This window comes from Cuculus canorus, chromosome 3 (genome assembly GCF_017976375.1).
Source record: "Cuculus canorus isolate bCucCan1 chromosome 3, bCucCan1.pri, whole genome shotgun sequence".
Taxonomy (NCBI): Eukaryota; Metazoa; Chordata; class Aves; order Cuculiformes; family Cuculidae; genus Cuculus; species Cuculus canorus.
Window position 1 is genome coordinate 25,704,199 of NC_071403.1, and position 16,442 is coordinate 25,720,640.

Consider the following 16,442-nt stretch of genomic DNA (forward strand, 5'->3'; position numbering starts at 1 on the left):
GCAAGCGCACATTGCAAACTCATGTAGAGCTTCTCATCAACCAGCACCCCCGAGTCCTTCTCTGCACGGCTGCTCTCAAAACCACTATAGGCTGCTTCCTACCACCATACACCGTCTACAGCTACACAATGACCCAGGTTCTGATATAAGAAATTTTACAAGCCTTTTGTATGAATTCCTTACTGTATTTTCCAAAATTTTCATGAGAAATTAGAGCTGTCCATTGCAACTGGAATGCCAGACACCTGGTTCTGGAAGGCCAGTACTGAAATCCATTTTTAAGCGCAGTCATTTCCAAAATCCCACCTTTAGCTCTTCCATGGGACTCTGAGATCAGGATAATACTAGTCGACAGAGAATTATAATGATGGGACAGGCTTAGCTTCTCTAAGCTACTGTTTATTTTTTAAAAAGTAATTTTTCATACAGTAAAGATCTCTAAAAAAAACTTAAAGCTTAACAGGTTGACCTTAAGCAGACAATTTCCTATAATTGAGAGCCCAGTAGCTTAATAGACTCCCAGTGTTGATGGGCTCCCCACAGTAGGGAACAGATACATACTGTACTGAAGTGGATCCCTGTTTAAGCTCAGTGTTTCCTTCAAACAGTTTAAAAGTGTGCCGTTCACCTTGGAAAAGTTGAGAGATGTGATAGTAAATTTATGGCCATGTAAAGATCATTAGAATTGATCTTAGCCACACTATGAAGAAAAAAAAAATAAATCAAAGTTTGCCAAATTGCTTGAAACAAATTCACTGAGGACAACTTCACTACATCTCTTAAACATTTTCCTTTACCTAGTACAGCTTTAGAAATCTAGTTTCTCTCTCTGAGCATGTTCTCACCTAGACTCAAGTACCAAGAGAAACTGGTAAAAGGACCATTCTCGCTGCAGAAATCAAAATGTTGAGTTGCTGCCTTCTTGGTTGAAATATCCTGATCTGATCAGGAGATGTGATACAGACCCTATGGGTAAAGTCCTGAGAGAAGGTAACAGAACAGTATCACAATATAAAACCCAAATACTGAAAACAAACTAGAAGTACTACTACCCACAGGTATCTCTTCAGACATTCTGAATATAATTTTCAGAAACATACCTGTCCTACCATTACAAATGTAACACTGTTGTTATTATTATGCTATTCTTATTTTTCAGGTAGGAAGCCTGAGAAAATACTTTGAAGTTTTCTGCATTCCTCTTACTTTAAAGCAAGGCTGTAACAGTGAGAGGAGTTGTAGTTCAAATAAAGTATTTTTCTTTAAAATGTTTTCTTGCTCCAGTTCCTCTAGCTGCCTTTGCAGAAAATCAAAAACGATACGCATATGGATACTCTCTAGCAACCTGCTGGGAGTCATATACTGTAAATGGTTTAGGAAAATCTTTCTCTCCAAAAGAGAAAACAGATTTTGGAAGGCAGGCAAACTTGTACTCAAGATAACGAAGTAACTTGTTTCCAAACTCCAAAACAAAGCATTTAACTTCCTTCCTGCAAAAATCAATTTTGTTCTTTATGGAGCATCTGTTGTATTAAAGGATGCTGTTTATGTAACATATCTTTTTTAGTAAAGGAGATTACTTTGGGTACAAAACATCCCCTACTAACATTGCTCCCAACATTTGGTAATGCAGACAGTAGAGGTTATTTTCTCTCACCCAGGAAGAACAGTAGGCTTGCTAAACTTTTATCATCATCCCTTCTGAAACACAGTAAAAATCACCGTTAGAACTGATAGTTTATTAGATCAAAGCTACCATCAACAATGTCAATTCTGTCTGGTCGTGTTAACAGGAAAATGTTTTACGAGTCCTAGTACCCGGCTTCCATTTAACTTCCAGCATCAGCTATCCTGTAAAACCATGCACATGATTTATTTGGTGACCCATGTGTGTGTAAGGAAGCATTATCCAGGCACAACTTCTCACAGTTTGACAAAATGCTTTGATTTGCACACTTGAGATGATCGAACAAAGACTTATGCAATCATCAACAACAGCTTTTATCTTCAAATGTGCTAAAAGCGTAACACTATGTAACAGCAACCTACTGCTTTAAGACTAGATTTGATAAAATACAAATGATTGGATAAACATTACATTTTAAACTTGCACAAGATATGACCATTAGCCTTAAGTACTAGTAAAGTTCACATTTCCCTTAAAGCTCATTTTTAGCAATACACTTATAATGCCTCCATGGTAATACATGGCTTAAAATATACATTCATTCCAATTAGGTGAAATAAACAGAAAGGTGCCATTCCTAATTCCTCAAGTTACCGCATCTTTTATTTTAGATAGTATTCAACAATCTTCAAACCAGTTCCTAGTTTAAGTCTGCCAAGTGCAGTTGATGACAGTCTAGTGTGTCACCAAATTCTCTTCCCTGCATCACAGGGGAACCGATTTAATTGCTCCCAATAAGATGCACAGTATACAAATACAGATATCTAATCAATTCCTACATAATTCCAGCAATGAAGACTTACTACCTTACTCTGTTTCTTTTCAGTGCAAATGTATTGCTACTACTCTGCAAGGCTTCCTAGACTTTAATCTGTTTTTTCTCTATACTATAAAAAACACTTGATTTATAGTAATCTGACACACGCTGCAATGTCTTCCAAAAAGACTCACTTCAGACAGGAAACATGCTTGATAAAATACTATTACATCTAATATTCTATTATATTTCATATCACAACAGAAAAGGAAGTTGTTAAAAAATTATGTGCTGCAGGTATTTAAAAACATTCTGCTTCTACAGGCCTGTTTGGTAATCTTTTGAATTCCTTAAGATGCACTCCACTCACCTAGTTCATAATTTTATTTTTACTTTTTTCTCTGAGAAAGCAGCTGATAAAGGCATTTTCTGATGTTTTACATAAAAACCACTACAGTCAAAAACCAGCATGAGCTCTGGGACACCTACCAGCTCCTACTACTCTGCCTACATTCAGTATGTCACGTCCTTGCCACACAGCATCACCCACCACAGATAGATGATAATATAAATAATGTCACGAATTACTGTTTCAAGTTTTCTATGCAGCTGCTGAAAAGAATTCAGAGACCTTGCAAGACACCACAGAGTTAAATGTTTAAGCTGTTTTCCCTATTTTGCTTTTTGAGACTTTAAACTAGAAAATCTCTTGAGTGAAAAGTCAGTGAAAGGCTGCTATCCCTTCTAGGGTTAAAAGATGCTTTTGTAAGATTTTAGGTCAGATTAACCTTTTGCTCACAATAGGGCTGGTTATTGGTTTTATTTTTTACTGTCTTTAACACAGGTAAAAAATCAATATGAAGCGAGACAAAGGGCTCTGGAGGCCCAGGCTACACCAGCTTTTGGTTTGGCTCATGCACAATCCTACAACATGCTGAGGCTGGGAAGGATTAGCCTGCTTGTGTTGAGTAAACCGATGATACTCAATAAACAGTTTCTGTTGTAAACCCCTTAGGACGTGCAAAGCCACACTAGTTGGCATTAGACCAGATAAGCTGCCGAACCAGCTGTAATCTCATTTAGACCTGAGCTGATCCTCCTGTCCTTTCATTCCACAGGATCAAAGCAAACCACTGAGGAGGCAGCTGTATTATAGCTGCAGTGCTTGCTGGATGCGGCAAACATTTCATAAATTCCTCTCCTTGAAGCAAGCCTGCACATAATCTACCCAGAGCCAGTTCAATCAATGGATTTCTGAATTCATTAGTCTTATTATTACAGGATAACTGTTTTCTCCACATAGTGTGGTAGTTGTTGCAAGCCAACTTTGCAAAACAGCTCTTATTGCTGACCATTTCTTTCTGGTAATGTGCCTTTGCATTTTTGTTGTGGCACATGAAAATGATTTAAAAAAAACACTGCACTGAAGTGATTTAAAGACTGGAAATAAAACCAATTCAGGAATATTCAAGTAGGAAGCACTGAAATGTAGTAAATTCTTCCAAGCACAATTACTGGCTACCTGCTCACATGCTTCCATGCATCAGTAATAATGACCAATGTTTTCCGAGCTCAATGACAGCAAATGATAATAGTGAAGCAGAGATTGTATCACTGTAGTAGCATAAATACAGACTAAAATTACAGATGTGAAAGGAGTCATTTGAAGCAAAATATTTCTATTTGCCTTTTACTCTTTATGTTTTCTGGAATTTAACAATGGAAATATTTCTTCCTTTTAGGAAATAAATAGCACAACTTAAAAAAAAAAAAAACAAACAGAAAACCACAAAAGCAACAGGTCTTTTTAAAATTAAGCAAAAACTAAATCCAAGACACTGGATCAAATAAGACTGGAGGGTGCAACAATCGATTTTTGTACACCATTTGGAGTTTCCACTGTGCAATTATAGCTAAAACATTTTACCGTGCACCCTTAAGAGCTTTAGAAGAACAGAAAGTGTAATTCAGGAAATGCGTCAACCGCTCCATTTCCCACCACTGAAGTTTGCAAAGTAACACATCCACAGACAAAGAAAGTGAAATTAGATTTGTAACTTACATTGACTAGGGAAGTACTATTAAAAATATCTTTCAATCCTTTGATTTTCTAATTGTATAAACTGTTAAGGTAACCTAAGTTTCCTGGTACTGTGGAGCTGACAAAAACAAAGGATGCAAGAGGAATTATGCAGTACAGCAGTGATTTTTGCATCACATACGAGTAACGTTAGTGATTTTTTGATCGTTCCTTGAAGAATGAACAGTAGCCACAGAACCAAGTTTGGTCAGAAAAATAAGGGAGGCCAAGTTAACACAATTAAGCTAGAAATAGCAGTGGTTTTTTTTTTTTTTTAAATCATTTTCACGTGGCACAACAAAACTGGCTGCAAATAACAGAGAGTTATTAGCAGCCAGTACAAATACATTTACGCACACAAACAAGAAGTCCCAGGACCCCTCCTAGAGAACTGCTTTGAGTTTAGAGCAGAAGAGAAAGATCTGTATTATCTTCACACACATATTCTAACCTTCACTGCACAGAGCTATTGGATGTCTGTATCTAGCAGTCAATATTTTTAATAAGGATACAAAAACCCCTGTCCGCGTAATGAAAAGCTTCAATGAAGTATAATGAAATCAGATGTTTAACACATGCAAATGATTTTTAAGAGATTACAGAGATACGTATAGCATAAAACTTTTTTTAAGAATTAAAGCACAGATGTGCTAGAGTGTGTCATAGGCAGCTGGCAAAGATGAACAAAAGGTATTTGCACCTATCGTGTACAGATGTGTAAAAAACGCACCACACATCTTTTCCTCAATCACTTAGAAACCATCTGATGAGTAAGTTAATGATTCCCCTCTCTCCACTTCATTCTTCAGACATAAAGGGGTCCCATTTAACATAATCACTTAATAACAGCAAAGTGATGGGTATCAGAACCCTAATTCTTCTAATATTTGCAAAATCCAGCTCTTTGTAATAATAATAACACCATGATAGCAAACTGTAAAACTGTGTAATTATACTTTAATTGTATTGTGAGGCATGCATTAATCACAAAGTTTAAGTACCAAGGATGGAATTATAATAATTCTGTAAAACAAATTTAAGCTAGCTAAGTAGGTCAGAACCACTAGCATGCAACAGGAGACCTCTGGGAATTTATCAGTTAATGGCTATTTATGTGCAAATGAGTGCCCTCCAACCCTCCCAAATCCTGTGTAGCTGAAGGGTATTTCTGTTAACCAGGAGCATGCTTAACTGCTGAGGCATAAATTAAACCATTTATTGTAATGATTTTAATTCTTCTCTCCCCCTACCCACTCTTACTACCTCCTCCACCCTCACCAGCAGCACAATTCACAGTATTCATTTACATGGAGATAGGATTGCTGAAGAGTTTTCTGAAATTACTCTGTTTCAAGGAAGAGGAAAAACGAAAAGAGGAAAAAAAAGAATGAGAGAAAAACTTTCAGTAAGAGCCAGTAGAAATGCTATACTTAATCTTCAAATCTTCCAGAGGGCAGGTTGAGTTATTAGGAATTTCAGTGTCTCAGTATTGCAGCAGTGCAGTGGAAACCCTTTCATAATGAACTCCAGTGAAACGAAATTCCATTTTACGTCCTCACGTTCTAAACTTAGAGAAGACTATGACGCTCAAGGGGGATGACATCAACTGTATTTTCTTTCATAATGCTCAGACTGTTCACATATCAAAGGTTTACTTCCAAGAAAGAAAACAAAGATTTCTTGACTGCAGGAAAAACACCTTCAATATTTGAGTTTGACTTGGAAAAAACAGTCATTTTTGATGACTTAGGAAAATAGCTTTACATAATATTCAGAATCAAGATATATTGAATTCTCACTGTGATGTAAAATGGAGATGATTTACAGACAATATAAATCATTTCTCAATGCTTATAATCACAGCAGTAATTCAGTACAGCAAGTAAAACCTCAAGATTCACTTTTAGGCTTATATCTTCATATGTTTGGGGTTTCTTTTTTCTAAGCACACACACATTTTCTTGTAAAGCCTAAGGTCCCAGAATAATAAAACAGTAAAAGTTTGATTATCCTAACATCAATTAACCATAGGTCCCTGTTACCCTAAACAGGGTCATGTCTCCCTAATGTCTAATAATTACATTGTAAAATCCCTTGATTGCCTGAATATATTCACTCTCCCTATGACGTTCAGATAATCATGGCTATGCTATAGTTAATTACTATTTAACAGATGAGCACAGTGCTTTACTTTCTGATATCATCTTTGCACCTAATACAAAACTCCATGTAAATGTAACTGAACATGCACACATACAGTACCTCCTCCCCTAATCAAGCCATTGTAGAATACCCTGGAATATACAGGTGTGGCATGAACTGGAAGAATTCCTTGGGAGCAAATCTTCAGCAGTTTTAAAATATTTTAGGCAGATACCTGGAACACTTACTGAAGTATTTTCAAATGCACATTACCAATTACTAATCAACATATTTCTGTCCAGGAAAACAAAAAATGCCAATGAAAATATTCGCTTTTATTCTCGTGACTGATATCTTGTAAGGAAAACAAGACTGCCAGAAGCAGTGAAAGAAAACCTCATTGTCCTGGTAAGCACATATGTACATTTGCCTGTTCCTCCCTTCTCCTGCCCCTCAATAAAAGATGACACACATCCCTGTCTGCAGTGAACGCTCCTGCTGTGTGCATAATGGCTGCCGTGGCTGCCTGTGCAGTTCTTGCATTACCACGGAGAGAACCAGAAGGCTTCCATTTCTTAACATGGATTTTGCAAGCACACATACATTAAACTAGAGACTTCATACCACTCTAATCACAGCCAGAAATTAATAAATTAACAGAACTATTTGACAAAATAAAAGTTCACTCATGTATTTATCGGAAGAATTGGCACAGCTGTATTATTGGAGCCTGTACCAAGCCCACAGTTACCTGGCTACTCCCCGCAGTGAGGAGTTTTGGCCTTGATTAGGTCTGTACCTTCCAGCCTTTGGCAGGGTCTCAGCATTGCCCTAAGGCTTTAATTAACCCCGATTAGCGATAAACAGGGCTTTTTGGTTGTGAAAAAGAGTAGAGAATAGACAGCACCTTCAGCTTACCAGAGAACTAAGTAAGCCACAAACTGTTTTTGACTTTCTCTACTTGCTTGTCTCAGTAACAATGTCCAGGAAGGGACCCATACAAGAACATTTGTCTCAGTAACAACGTCCAGGAAGGGACCCACACAAGAACATGAGCTGATGCACCACATACATGTTGCAGAGTATGCTGTACTCTTTCCGTTTTGTTTTTAGGGAGAAGAGAGTGGCCTGCTATTTCAGGCTTATTTCACATCAGGCACATTTTCACTGTCTCTGATTTCATACTCCTGGAAAACAAGCTGGAGCATTTAGGCATGAACAATTAATGTCACTTGGGACTTGCTCCAAGTCAAATAAAACATGACAATGCACATTTACATGCCCTGTATCAATTAGATTTCTTTAGAAAATGTCTAAAAAATCTTTTTCAAAGCAGTTTTCTAGACGGATTTCAAGACTTGAACATAAAACCACCAACACTGCAGCACCTTCTTCAGCAGAGTGGCTGTGCACACAGCATGAGCCACCTTCCCACTCCCACCCCACAGCTGCCAAGAGCTAGTAAGATACAGAAGCACTAAACAGGTTCAGCTTTTTTCTCCTTAACAGAAAGGGGAAATTAAAAAGAGAGTGGATACTACAAATAAAAATGAATGACAGATACCCAAAGTTTTATGTCAGATCAGTTTCAGATATGATGTCTTTAACTTTTGATTTCACTGAGGTTTTGTTCTGTAAGCAAAAGCACAGAACAATGTTTAGAAAGAATCCTCACTAATCAATCACCAGCTGCATTGAGCACTCCTTAATATCAAATCACAGAAACATAAGTGAAGGGCTGAGTAGCATCTTGAGAGTCATTTAGGGAGTTCATATCTCAGCAGTCTGGTAAGCTTATAAAGACTACCCCCTGGCAAATGTTTGTCTGATGCATTGTCTAAAAAGTGAAAAATGAAAATTGATACCACAACACACTCTTACAGCCTGTGAGAATGTTGACATTGCAGCCTACTCTAAATAACCACACTGAACTACTTCTGCCCCAGATTAAGACAATTCCACCTTCACTGGCATGAAGGACATCATACAACTTGTCTTCTTTGCAATGTCCTTTTACACACTGGATAAGTTCTAGCATGTCTTCCTTCAACCTTTCCCATCTAAAATCAGTTACACCAAATTTCTACAAACTTCCTACTTTCAGCATTCACTTCCATCACTCCAATTATCAATTTATTCACAAATGTTTTGTAAATTAGCATACAGAACTGCAGCTAAAGACAGAATAAGCATCTCCTTTCACCTGTATTGTTTTGTATTAATACACCCCACAAAGATACTTAAATTTCTTTATTTTTTTCTTAAGCAGAGCCATATTAAGACCTGCTTCCTAATACACCGGTTGTGCGCATGAAAGAACATCACTATCACAAGAGCTAGTCAATGGACAGATTTCAACCAAACCTCAAATAATCACTTTCTTACAACCTATCTTCTTACAAATACATGTAAATAAATACCATGAAAACAGAGATCAAAACTTAAGAATCACACCCACACCCTTCACTCCCTTTTTAGGATACAAGAGAATCCACTTGAACCATTCATAAGTTGTGTTTCCCTCCCTATGCAAGGCAGAAACTGTGCTGCTGCAGGGATAAAATATCCTGCAGCTACCCACAGTGAGCAGGCAAAGTCTACAAGCAAGGGCAGGACAAACAGATGGAGTGACAGCTACGGCAGGTACCTCACTTCAGTCAACCCTGGATGAAGATATTCCCTTCACTTCTCTCACCTCATGGTACATATTACCTCCCCATACTTTGGCAGTATGGCTGCTATGGCAAGCAATTTCATATGTGGTGCTAGCATTTGTCCATCCTAATTTCACTACTTGGCCATCACTGTATCATCCTCTTGCTGATGATATTTTTTTAAAAAATACTGAAGTAATTTTAAATACTAGTTCTGCTCTCCTTTTGAACACCGAGAAATACCATACAATTTCTGTCCACAAACCAACTCGGACAAACCCTGTATCTCACTTTCATCTACTATATCTACTTGTAGCAAACAGTTTCATTTTCAGTGATCTGAAGTGATACCATTAAACATTGATAATACAAGTGACACTAAAGCTTCACACTAATTACATTCTTTATGAAAATTTTCTCTCATTTGCATAGACTCACACCATTTTAAAATAAAACTGTTTGTATTTCTAAGGCTGTTGTTCTCTTTTCTCTTCCTTTTTTGTTACAATACCCAGAAACAAGTAAGCTAGAAGGTGGTTTATGTCCCTGAAGAAATTCCATCATGAGCAAAAGCATTCCAGGGGAAGAGGACTCAAATGGTATTCACCCCAAAAAGCAGAATAAAAGAAAATATTAAACAGAAAACACAGAAGGTATTTTGATTCACGTCTTCTCTTCATTTAGTCACTGGTTTCATGAGAGCACTAAATTGCTTTTGCAGATGTGGTAATGCCATAAGTTAGTAGTAAGAGAAGTTGACACTGCTACTTTACAGCTGTCAGTAACAGAATCTGAAACAAATGTGGAAAAAAATGAAGTAAGTGGCTATTTATCATCATTGTGGCTATTACGCAGTTCCCAAAGCACCAGTGACAGAGGTGGGGAAAACAAACTCCAAAAGTTTGTTCTACTGAACCACTGAACTGAATCTTTCAGAACTGTGCAACTACTACAACCTGTGTTGTGCTTAGCACCTGATAGGTACTTTGCTTGCTTTTTGTTTTCCTCTATTAAGACAAGTATATTCATGTGTTGTGTTCAGTTAGCATAATTCTCCTTTGAGTTAGATTAGGTTTTTTTTCTCTCCTCTTTAAAGGTCAACTTTCTTTAAAACACACAGGCACAAATTAATTCCCCTCTCCAGAGATCACTGCCTTTTACAGAGGCTAGTAACGGAGAGAAGAGTACAAATGGAAATATTTTGCGTAAAGCAGAGACACATACGTATAGTCTAGTGCACATAGAGGGCTCATCTAACCATTCTTGAAGACAACAGTGGCTTGCCTTTGTCCCTAAATGTACACTTGCTATTTTATCAATCAGATTTGTGATTATCTGCTAAGAGAAGAGATCAGAACCATAAAGGAATAGACAAGCAGAAGTAGACAGTGAGTGCACTTTGGCATGCTAGAGAGCCCGAGAACGTTGTCCCAGCCAGTTCTCCATCCGCTTCCGCCATCCTTCTGCCCAGCCTGTCAGTAGGAGGCAGCATTGACTCTGACAGCAGCAGCACTGCACCACAAAGTAGTTGGGAGCTAGCTTCATTCTTCTGTCATTATATAAGCAAGATGACACTGTTCTCTAATCCAGCCAAAGCTGATAAGTACCATCAACCTGTCACTTCCTACATTTCAAATTCTAACATTGCAGCATCAAAGAGTTTTTACATTTCGATTTCTTTTGCTGGCAGCAGTCGGTAGCCTCTCATTCTCCCACGGTGTTCTAATGCAGCATTTGCACACCAGGGTTACTCCCAGCCTGAATAGCAGGTCATCCCCTACTCACTGAGCTCATCTGCGGCCCATGTGCTAGGCAATTTAGATCCAATCAGCCCTTATTTAGCTCAAGAGTAATGAGCAGCATAGTGACACAGACTTAAGCCTGACCCTCAGGACACTGCTCATCAAGCAGTAAAACTGTGACAAAATCATTCATCTTCCACCCGCTGGCAAGAAATAATACTCGCACTCACTGTATTACTTTTTCAAGATATAGAAAAAAAAAAAAGTCCTGAATTTTCATGATGTGAGACATTAATTTGCAGAAAGCTGAATTCCCTTAAACCCCCCTGTTGCTATGAGCTCACCAGGGGGAAATAGGCCTTAGGAGACTGAAATGGAATAAAGAAAATTGCTTCAGCTTTCTGTTCATTTTAAATAAGCCTTAAATCTGACAAGAGATATCCTAAAGAGAGAAGAAATATATATCTTGTAAGGTAACGAAGAAACAATCAAAATTAAGAGATTAGAAGGCTACTTGCATATAATGGTTTCATTGGTAAAAGTATTTCTTTGTTTAACATGCACAACAAAAAAATATATTCCATATGAAAAGCCAGTCTCACCCTTCACAGGAAGAATAAAAGAAAGAAAACTGAGAGGAAAGTTAATTTGGGGAAAATAGTTTCAAAAGTGAGACACTTCCATCAGAAAACAAATCTGTGCTTTATGTCCTTCAGGAGGCATCTATTTCTCTAAACAACCACGGGGTCCCAAGCAGCAGGTTCTCAGCACACCTGCATATTATTTTACTCTCTTTTTTTGGTGGATTTACTCTTTCACAATGGTAAGTCTTGTACTGCTGTCAGTAGGCCACAGAAAGTTCTCATATGGATTAATTTTTGCTAGATAAAATGTATACAATAGATGGAACACAGTATTTCAATCTGTAACCCAGGGGACAGACCTGTGTATCTGCATGAGTGATGTTTGAATACTACACATGAGTTGCTTTAGCTTCAGGTATCTACCAAGACTGGCTTTGTTTAGGCATCAACAATCAGGAGGTCTTCTGACAGCTTTTGTTGTTCAGTTTGTTTCCAAAGTGATTCTAGAATAGAATAGACATCTTCAGTTGGAAGGAGGCTACAATGATCATCTATTTTAACTGTCTGACCACTTCAGAGCTGACCAAAAGCTAAAGCATGTTGTTAAGGGCATCACCCAAATGCCTCTTAAACACCGACAGGCTCGGGTTATCAACCACCTCTCTACGAAGCCTGTTCCAGCGTCTGACCACCCTCTTGCTAAAGAAATGCTTCCTAATGTCTTGTCTAAATCTCCCCTGTCGCAGCTTATAACCATTCTCACAGGTCCTATTCACCAGACGTCAGGGAGAAGAGATTAGCACCTCCCTCTCCACTTCTTCTCCTCAGGAAACTGTGGAGAGCAATGAAGTCACCCCTCAGCCTCCTTTTCTCCAAACCAGACAAGTCCAAAGTCCTTAGCCACTACTCATAGAACATGCCTTCCAGCCTTTTCATCAGCTTCGTTGCCCTCCTTCTATAGCAGATGCTCTTTTTCACATCTTAAAACACCAGTATGAAATGGATTTTCATTAATTATCCAGCCTTCACATGGCTCCTTACTGATGCACAAAAAGGGGCAGTAAGAAGTAGAAGTGAACTATCTTGCAAACCTGAATCTATACTAGACATACACAAGGATTTTCTATAAGCAAAGTATTAGGTCCACAGCTCCAATGCGCATTACCTCATTTCATTCTTTTTTATAGCAATACTCTCAGACCAGAGGAGACACAATCAAAAGATGTTGGTTTTGGCTAGTTGTCTTTCAAGATAACAATACAAGGGACAAAGGTAGAAATCATTATTTTAGACCAAAAAAGAAAAAATCCTGAAAAAAAAAATGATCTCAATTTCCACAAAGTACAAAGAAGAGGAAAAAAAAATCAGTTTTTATTACCAGAGCCACACCTTAAGGCAAAAACTGTAGCCAAGAACACATCCACTATTCACACAGAAGATGGTAACAGATTATTTTTAAGGATTTAGACACAGCAAACCTCTCTCAAAATGCTTTTATAGTCTAAAATAGTGCTTTGCTTCCTGTGCTCCAAAGCATTTAAATTTTCTTTACACTCATTCAAATCTCAGTTTTCTGCATGGAATAACTGAACTTTAAAAAATCCTAAAAATACTTCCAACTACAGGTCAATGTAGCACAGCAAGGCACACTTGGTCCCCAAGAGATCTATGCTGTGAAATTAAAAACAAAGGATTTACTGCCTTTCTCCACACAGGTAAACAAAGTTCATAGCAACTCTTAATGACCTTCTAAGGGTCATTTATTAAGCCTGGGAGATCTTAAGAGCCAAACTAAGATCTTCCAACTCTCAGTTCAGTGGATTAGTCAGAGTTGCCCTCTGTGCTTATCAGGACATCACAGCCTGTAACTCTAAACATACTCACAAGATGGGAAGCATGAGAGAGGACTCATGCTCTTCCAAACTCTTCTGGATACAGTTTTTAGAAGTTCAACCTCAGAAAACACATTTTACAAAGACTAACACTAAAACCCTTGAGGGGGAAGAAAAGGAGGAGGGAGGGCAGAGAACCTTTCTATTTTCCTCCTGAGCATATCTGGTGACTTACATGGTAACAGAGACGGGGAGAGAGGGTCCTGTTGGTCTCAGAAAGCTTCCCACAGAGTGTTTTGATGCAAGTGTAATGCAAAAAAAAAAAAAATTACAAATGACTACCCATTTCCATAGCAAAGATATACTAGATAAACCATTCCTATTGTGATTTCTTTCACAATCTCAAGGCTAGACATACTCTAACAGATAGAAACATCCAATTCTGCTGTTATCCATGGTCCAATTAATAATGTAACTTTTAATTAGAGAGAAGTTTACTCCATCAGCATTCCTGTAAAGCTTATGACATTTACACATCTGAAATTTTCAATAACTTTTCAAGTCCTTCAGTACTGGCAGAACAGTACAAATGGACATAAATACGCAAGAATTGTTTTCAAAATAAAATTATTACTTATTATGTTATTAGGTTTGTTGTACTTCTGTGGGAATCAGTAACAAGTCTCCCTGAAACTAGGCAAAGATGTTTGGAGTACAGCAATGATTTTACACCTGGACATGCACCTGCATTTTATAATCCTGCAACTCAGTGCTAATACACTACAAAACCCAGATGCCAGGATGATGGTAATGAGAAAAAGCTCGTGTCAGAGCAATACCTGATTACAATACAAAGTATTTTAATATGTTTCAAGCACTTCTTTTAAGAATAGCTTATTGCAGTGCAAAATCTGTTGTTTCCAGGCACTCAGCAGATTTCTGAGTTTGTGTCCATTTTTACAGCAAGTTCTGTCAAATCCATTAGATGTTTGTATTTATATCAACCTAGGGTTTCTTTTTGTGCCATAAGGCACTCAGATGATGGGTATTGCTAGAGATTTGGAACAAATGAAAGCACACATGGGCAAGCATCCTGCATTTACCTTTCATTAAAGTAGAAAAAAACCCCAGGATTCTAAAACAGTGCTTAAAAACAGAAACAAAGAAATAAAGGAAAAACTTATGTCTAATCTAGAAGCTGAATGCTCCTAATAAACATAAGAAGGAAGGGCTTGCATTTTTATTTTGGGGAGCTTCTTGATTATTTACTGCTTATTTCACATATGTTTTTAAAAAGGAGACTATTAAAATACAATCTTACACTTCATACTGAATCTCACTATGAAGATCAAATACTTGGAAGTGCCAGCAAGTAGTATCTTGTTTCCAATTATCCACTCCACACATATCAAAAACTAATAAAAATAAGTTCTTCTGCCAAGTCATAGCTCTATTTAAATATAGAGACACAAAAATAATCATAATAACAACAATAAAGAAGTAATAATAATAACAACAACAACATAATAACAATTAAAAAAGCTTATTTATAACAGTCTAACCACAGGTAAATACAACAATCAAAAGTTACCAGTACTTTTCTAACAGACAAACATACAAGAAAAACCTGGAAAGGGTTATTTTAAAACACAGTAGTGTAAAAATGGTGAAGGTGGGTGACTTTTCAGATGTCTTAAGAAAAAAGAAAGGAAGAAAACAAGGCATACAAGGTTTTGAGAGTGCGCAAGTCTTAGCCCATAGCAAGTTTTCACTGCTATGTTACAAACCTTTGAATAAAGGTTTATAATGGAAATGCTGACAGAACCTTAACCGTAGCAACATGAATAGCTATAATTAAAGAAGAGCTTTTAGCTACACCTCACTCTGAAAATGAAAGATTGCCATTTTTTACAGCACCCACAAATAAAAGCTACTGGGAAACCTGGAATTCAATTCTACCAATCCAACAAGATACGTTAAAAGAGGACTGCTAAAACTATTTGATATTTTAAGCTTTAAATGCTAAGCCATTTTGTTAATGTAACCAAGTCAGTATGTTCATAATGCTACTTAATCAGCAATATAGAATGCTCCTGTGAGCCATCATCTGGGGTTAGCAGAAAGTGGCACATGAAGTTATTGTTTCCTAACAGCCTAGAAGGAGTCGCTTTTCTCTTTAATCAGTGATCTCACTTCATTCCTGCCTGTAAATTCCCTGTCACACAGTTATAAAATTATTCAAATGCAGTGTACAGAAAGATTACATTTATGAAAGACCTAATGTCTTATATCTGCCTAGATTTTAAAAACAGAAGAGAGGATGGCATTGAACCATGTCATCTTTTCCCCAAGTCTGCAGATACATCGGGCCTTATCAGTCTGATTAAGCCAATAGTAGTTTAACATCTGGTTAGCACAAAGTCATCCAAATCATCTAAACCTCAGGAAGTGTTTTTTGTGTTTCACTTGTATGGTAACAGAGGACTATTTACAGTGAGTCTGTCAAAGTCAGAGAGAGAAACAGTAACATTTTCCTGTTCTATACAAGCTGAAGATCAAGGGGGTTTATAAAACTCAAGGAATTAAGCTTCTCTGTAGATGGGATAAGTAGGCAGGTAATAGTAACCAAGTATATAAACACAGAACTTGAAATAAAGAACAGTTAAAACACAGGGCTCCAATAATATCCCTCATACTGGTTGTATTTAAGCATGTTGGTAATTCAAATATTTCAAAATATCTGCATTTTGTAAGAAAAGGTATGAACACTGTCCTCTACCTCGTCTGTGATGACCTGAGAAGTCTGTAATGAACTTCTATGTTTTCCTCTCTGTGTTACGAGAGGACCACATAACCCCCATCTCTGGAAACCTTCAAAATAATGCCAAGTTATGAAACAGGCAACTTTTTCACCACTCTCAAATTTCTCCCTATTTCACCTTTAAAAACAACACAACAAATGCT

General features: G+C 37.4%; 1 protein-coding gene across 5 annotated transcripts in view; it reads right to left on the reverse strand.

Annotated features, from left to right (window-relative positions):
* MMS22L (MMS22 like, DNA repair protein) overlaps window positions 1–16,442 on the reverse strand; it is a 95,043-nt gene that overhangs the window by 44,333 nt on the left and 34,268 nt on the right. For 3 of the 5 annotated variants that reach the window (XR_008448932.1, XM_054060930.1, XM_054060929.1), the window contains exons 15-16: window positions 14,800–14,928; window positions 13,714–13,758 (exon numbers count right to left, since the gene is read on the reverse strand). The exons of 1 other annotated variant lie outside the window; for it this stretch is intronic. Coding sequence is in view for 3 of the 4 variants with exons in the window: in XM_054060930.1 (XP_053916905.1) it covers window positions 13,714–13,758; window positions 14,800–14,928 (174 nt within the window). In the remaining variant the exon portion in view is untranslated. The remainder of the gene's footprint in view (window positions 1–13,713; window positions 13,759–14,799; window positions 14,929–16,442) is intronic. One more of the 5 variants, XM_054060931.1, reaches the window with a different exon arrangement.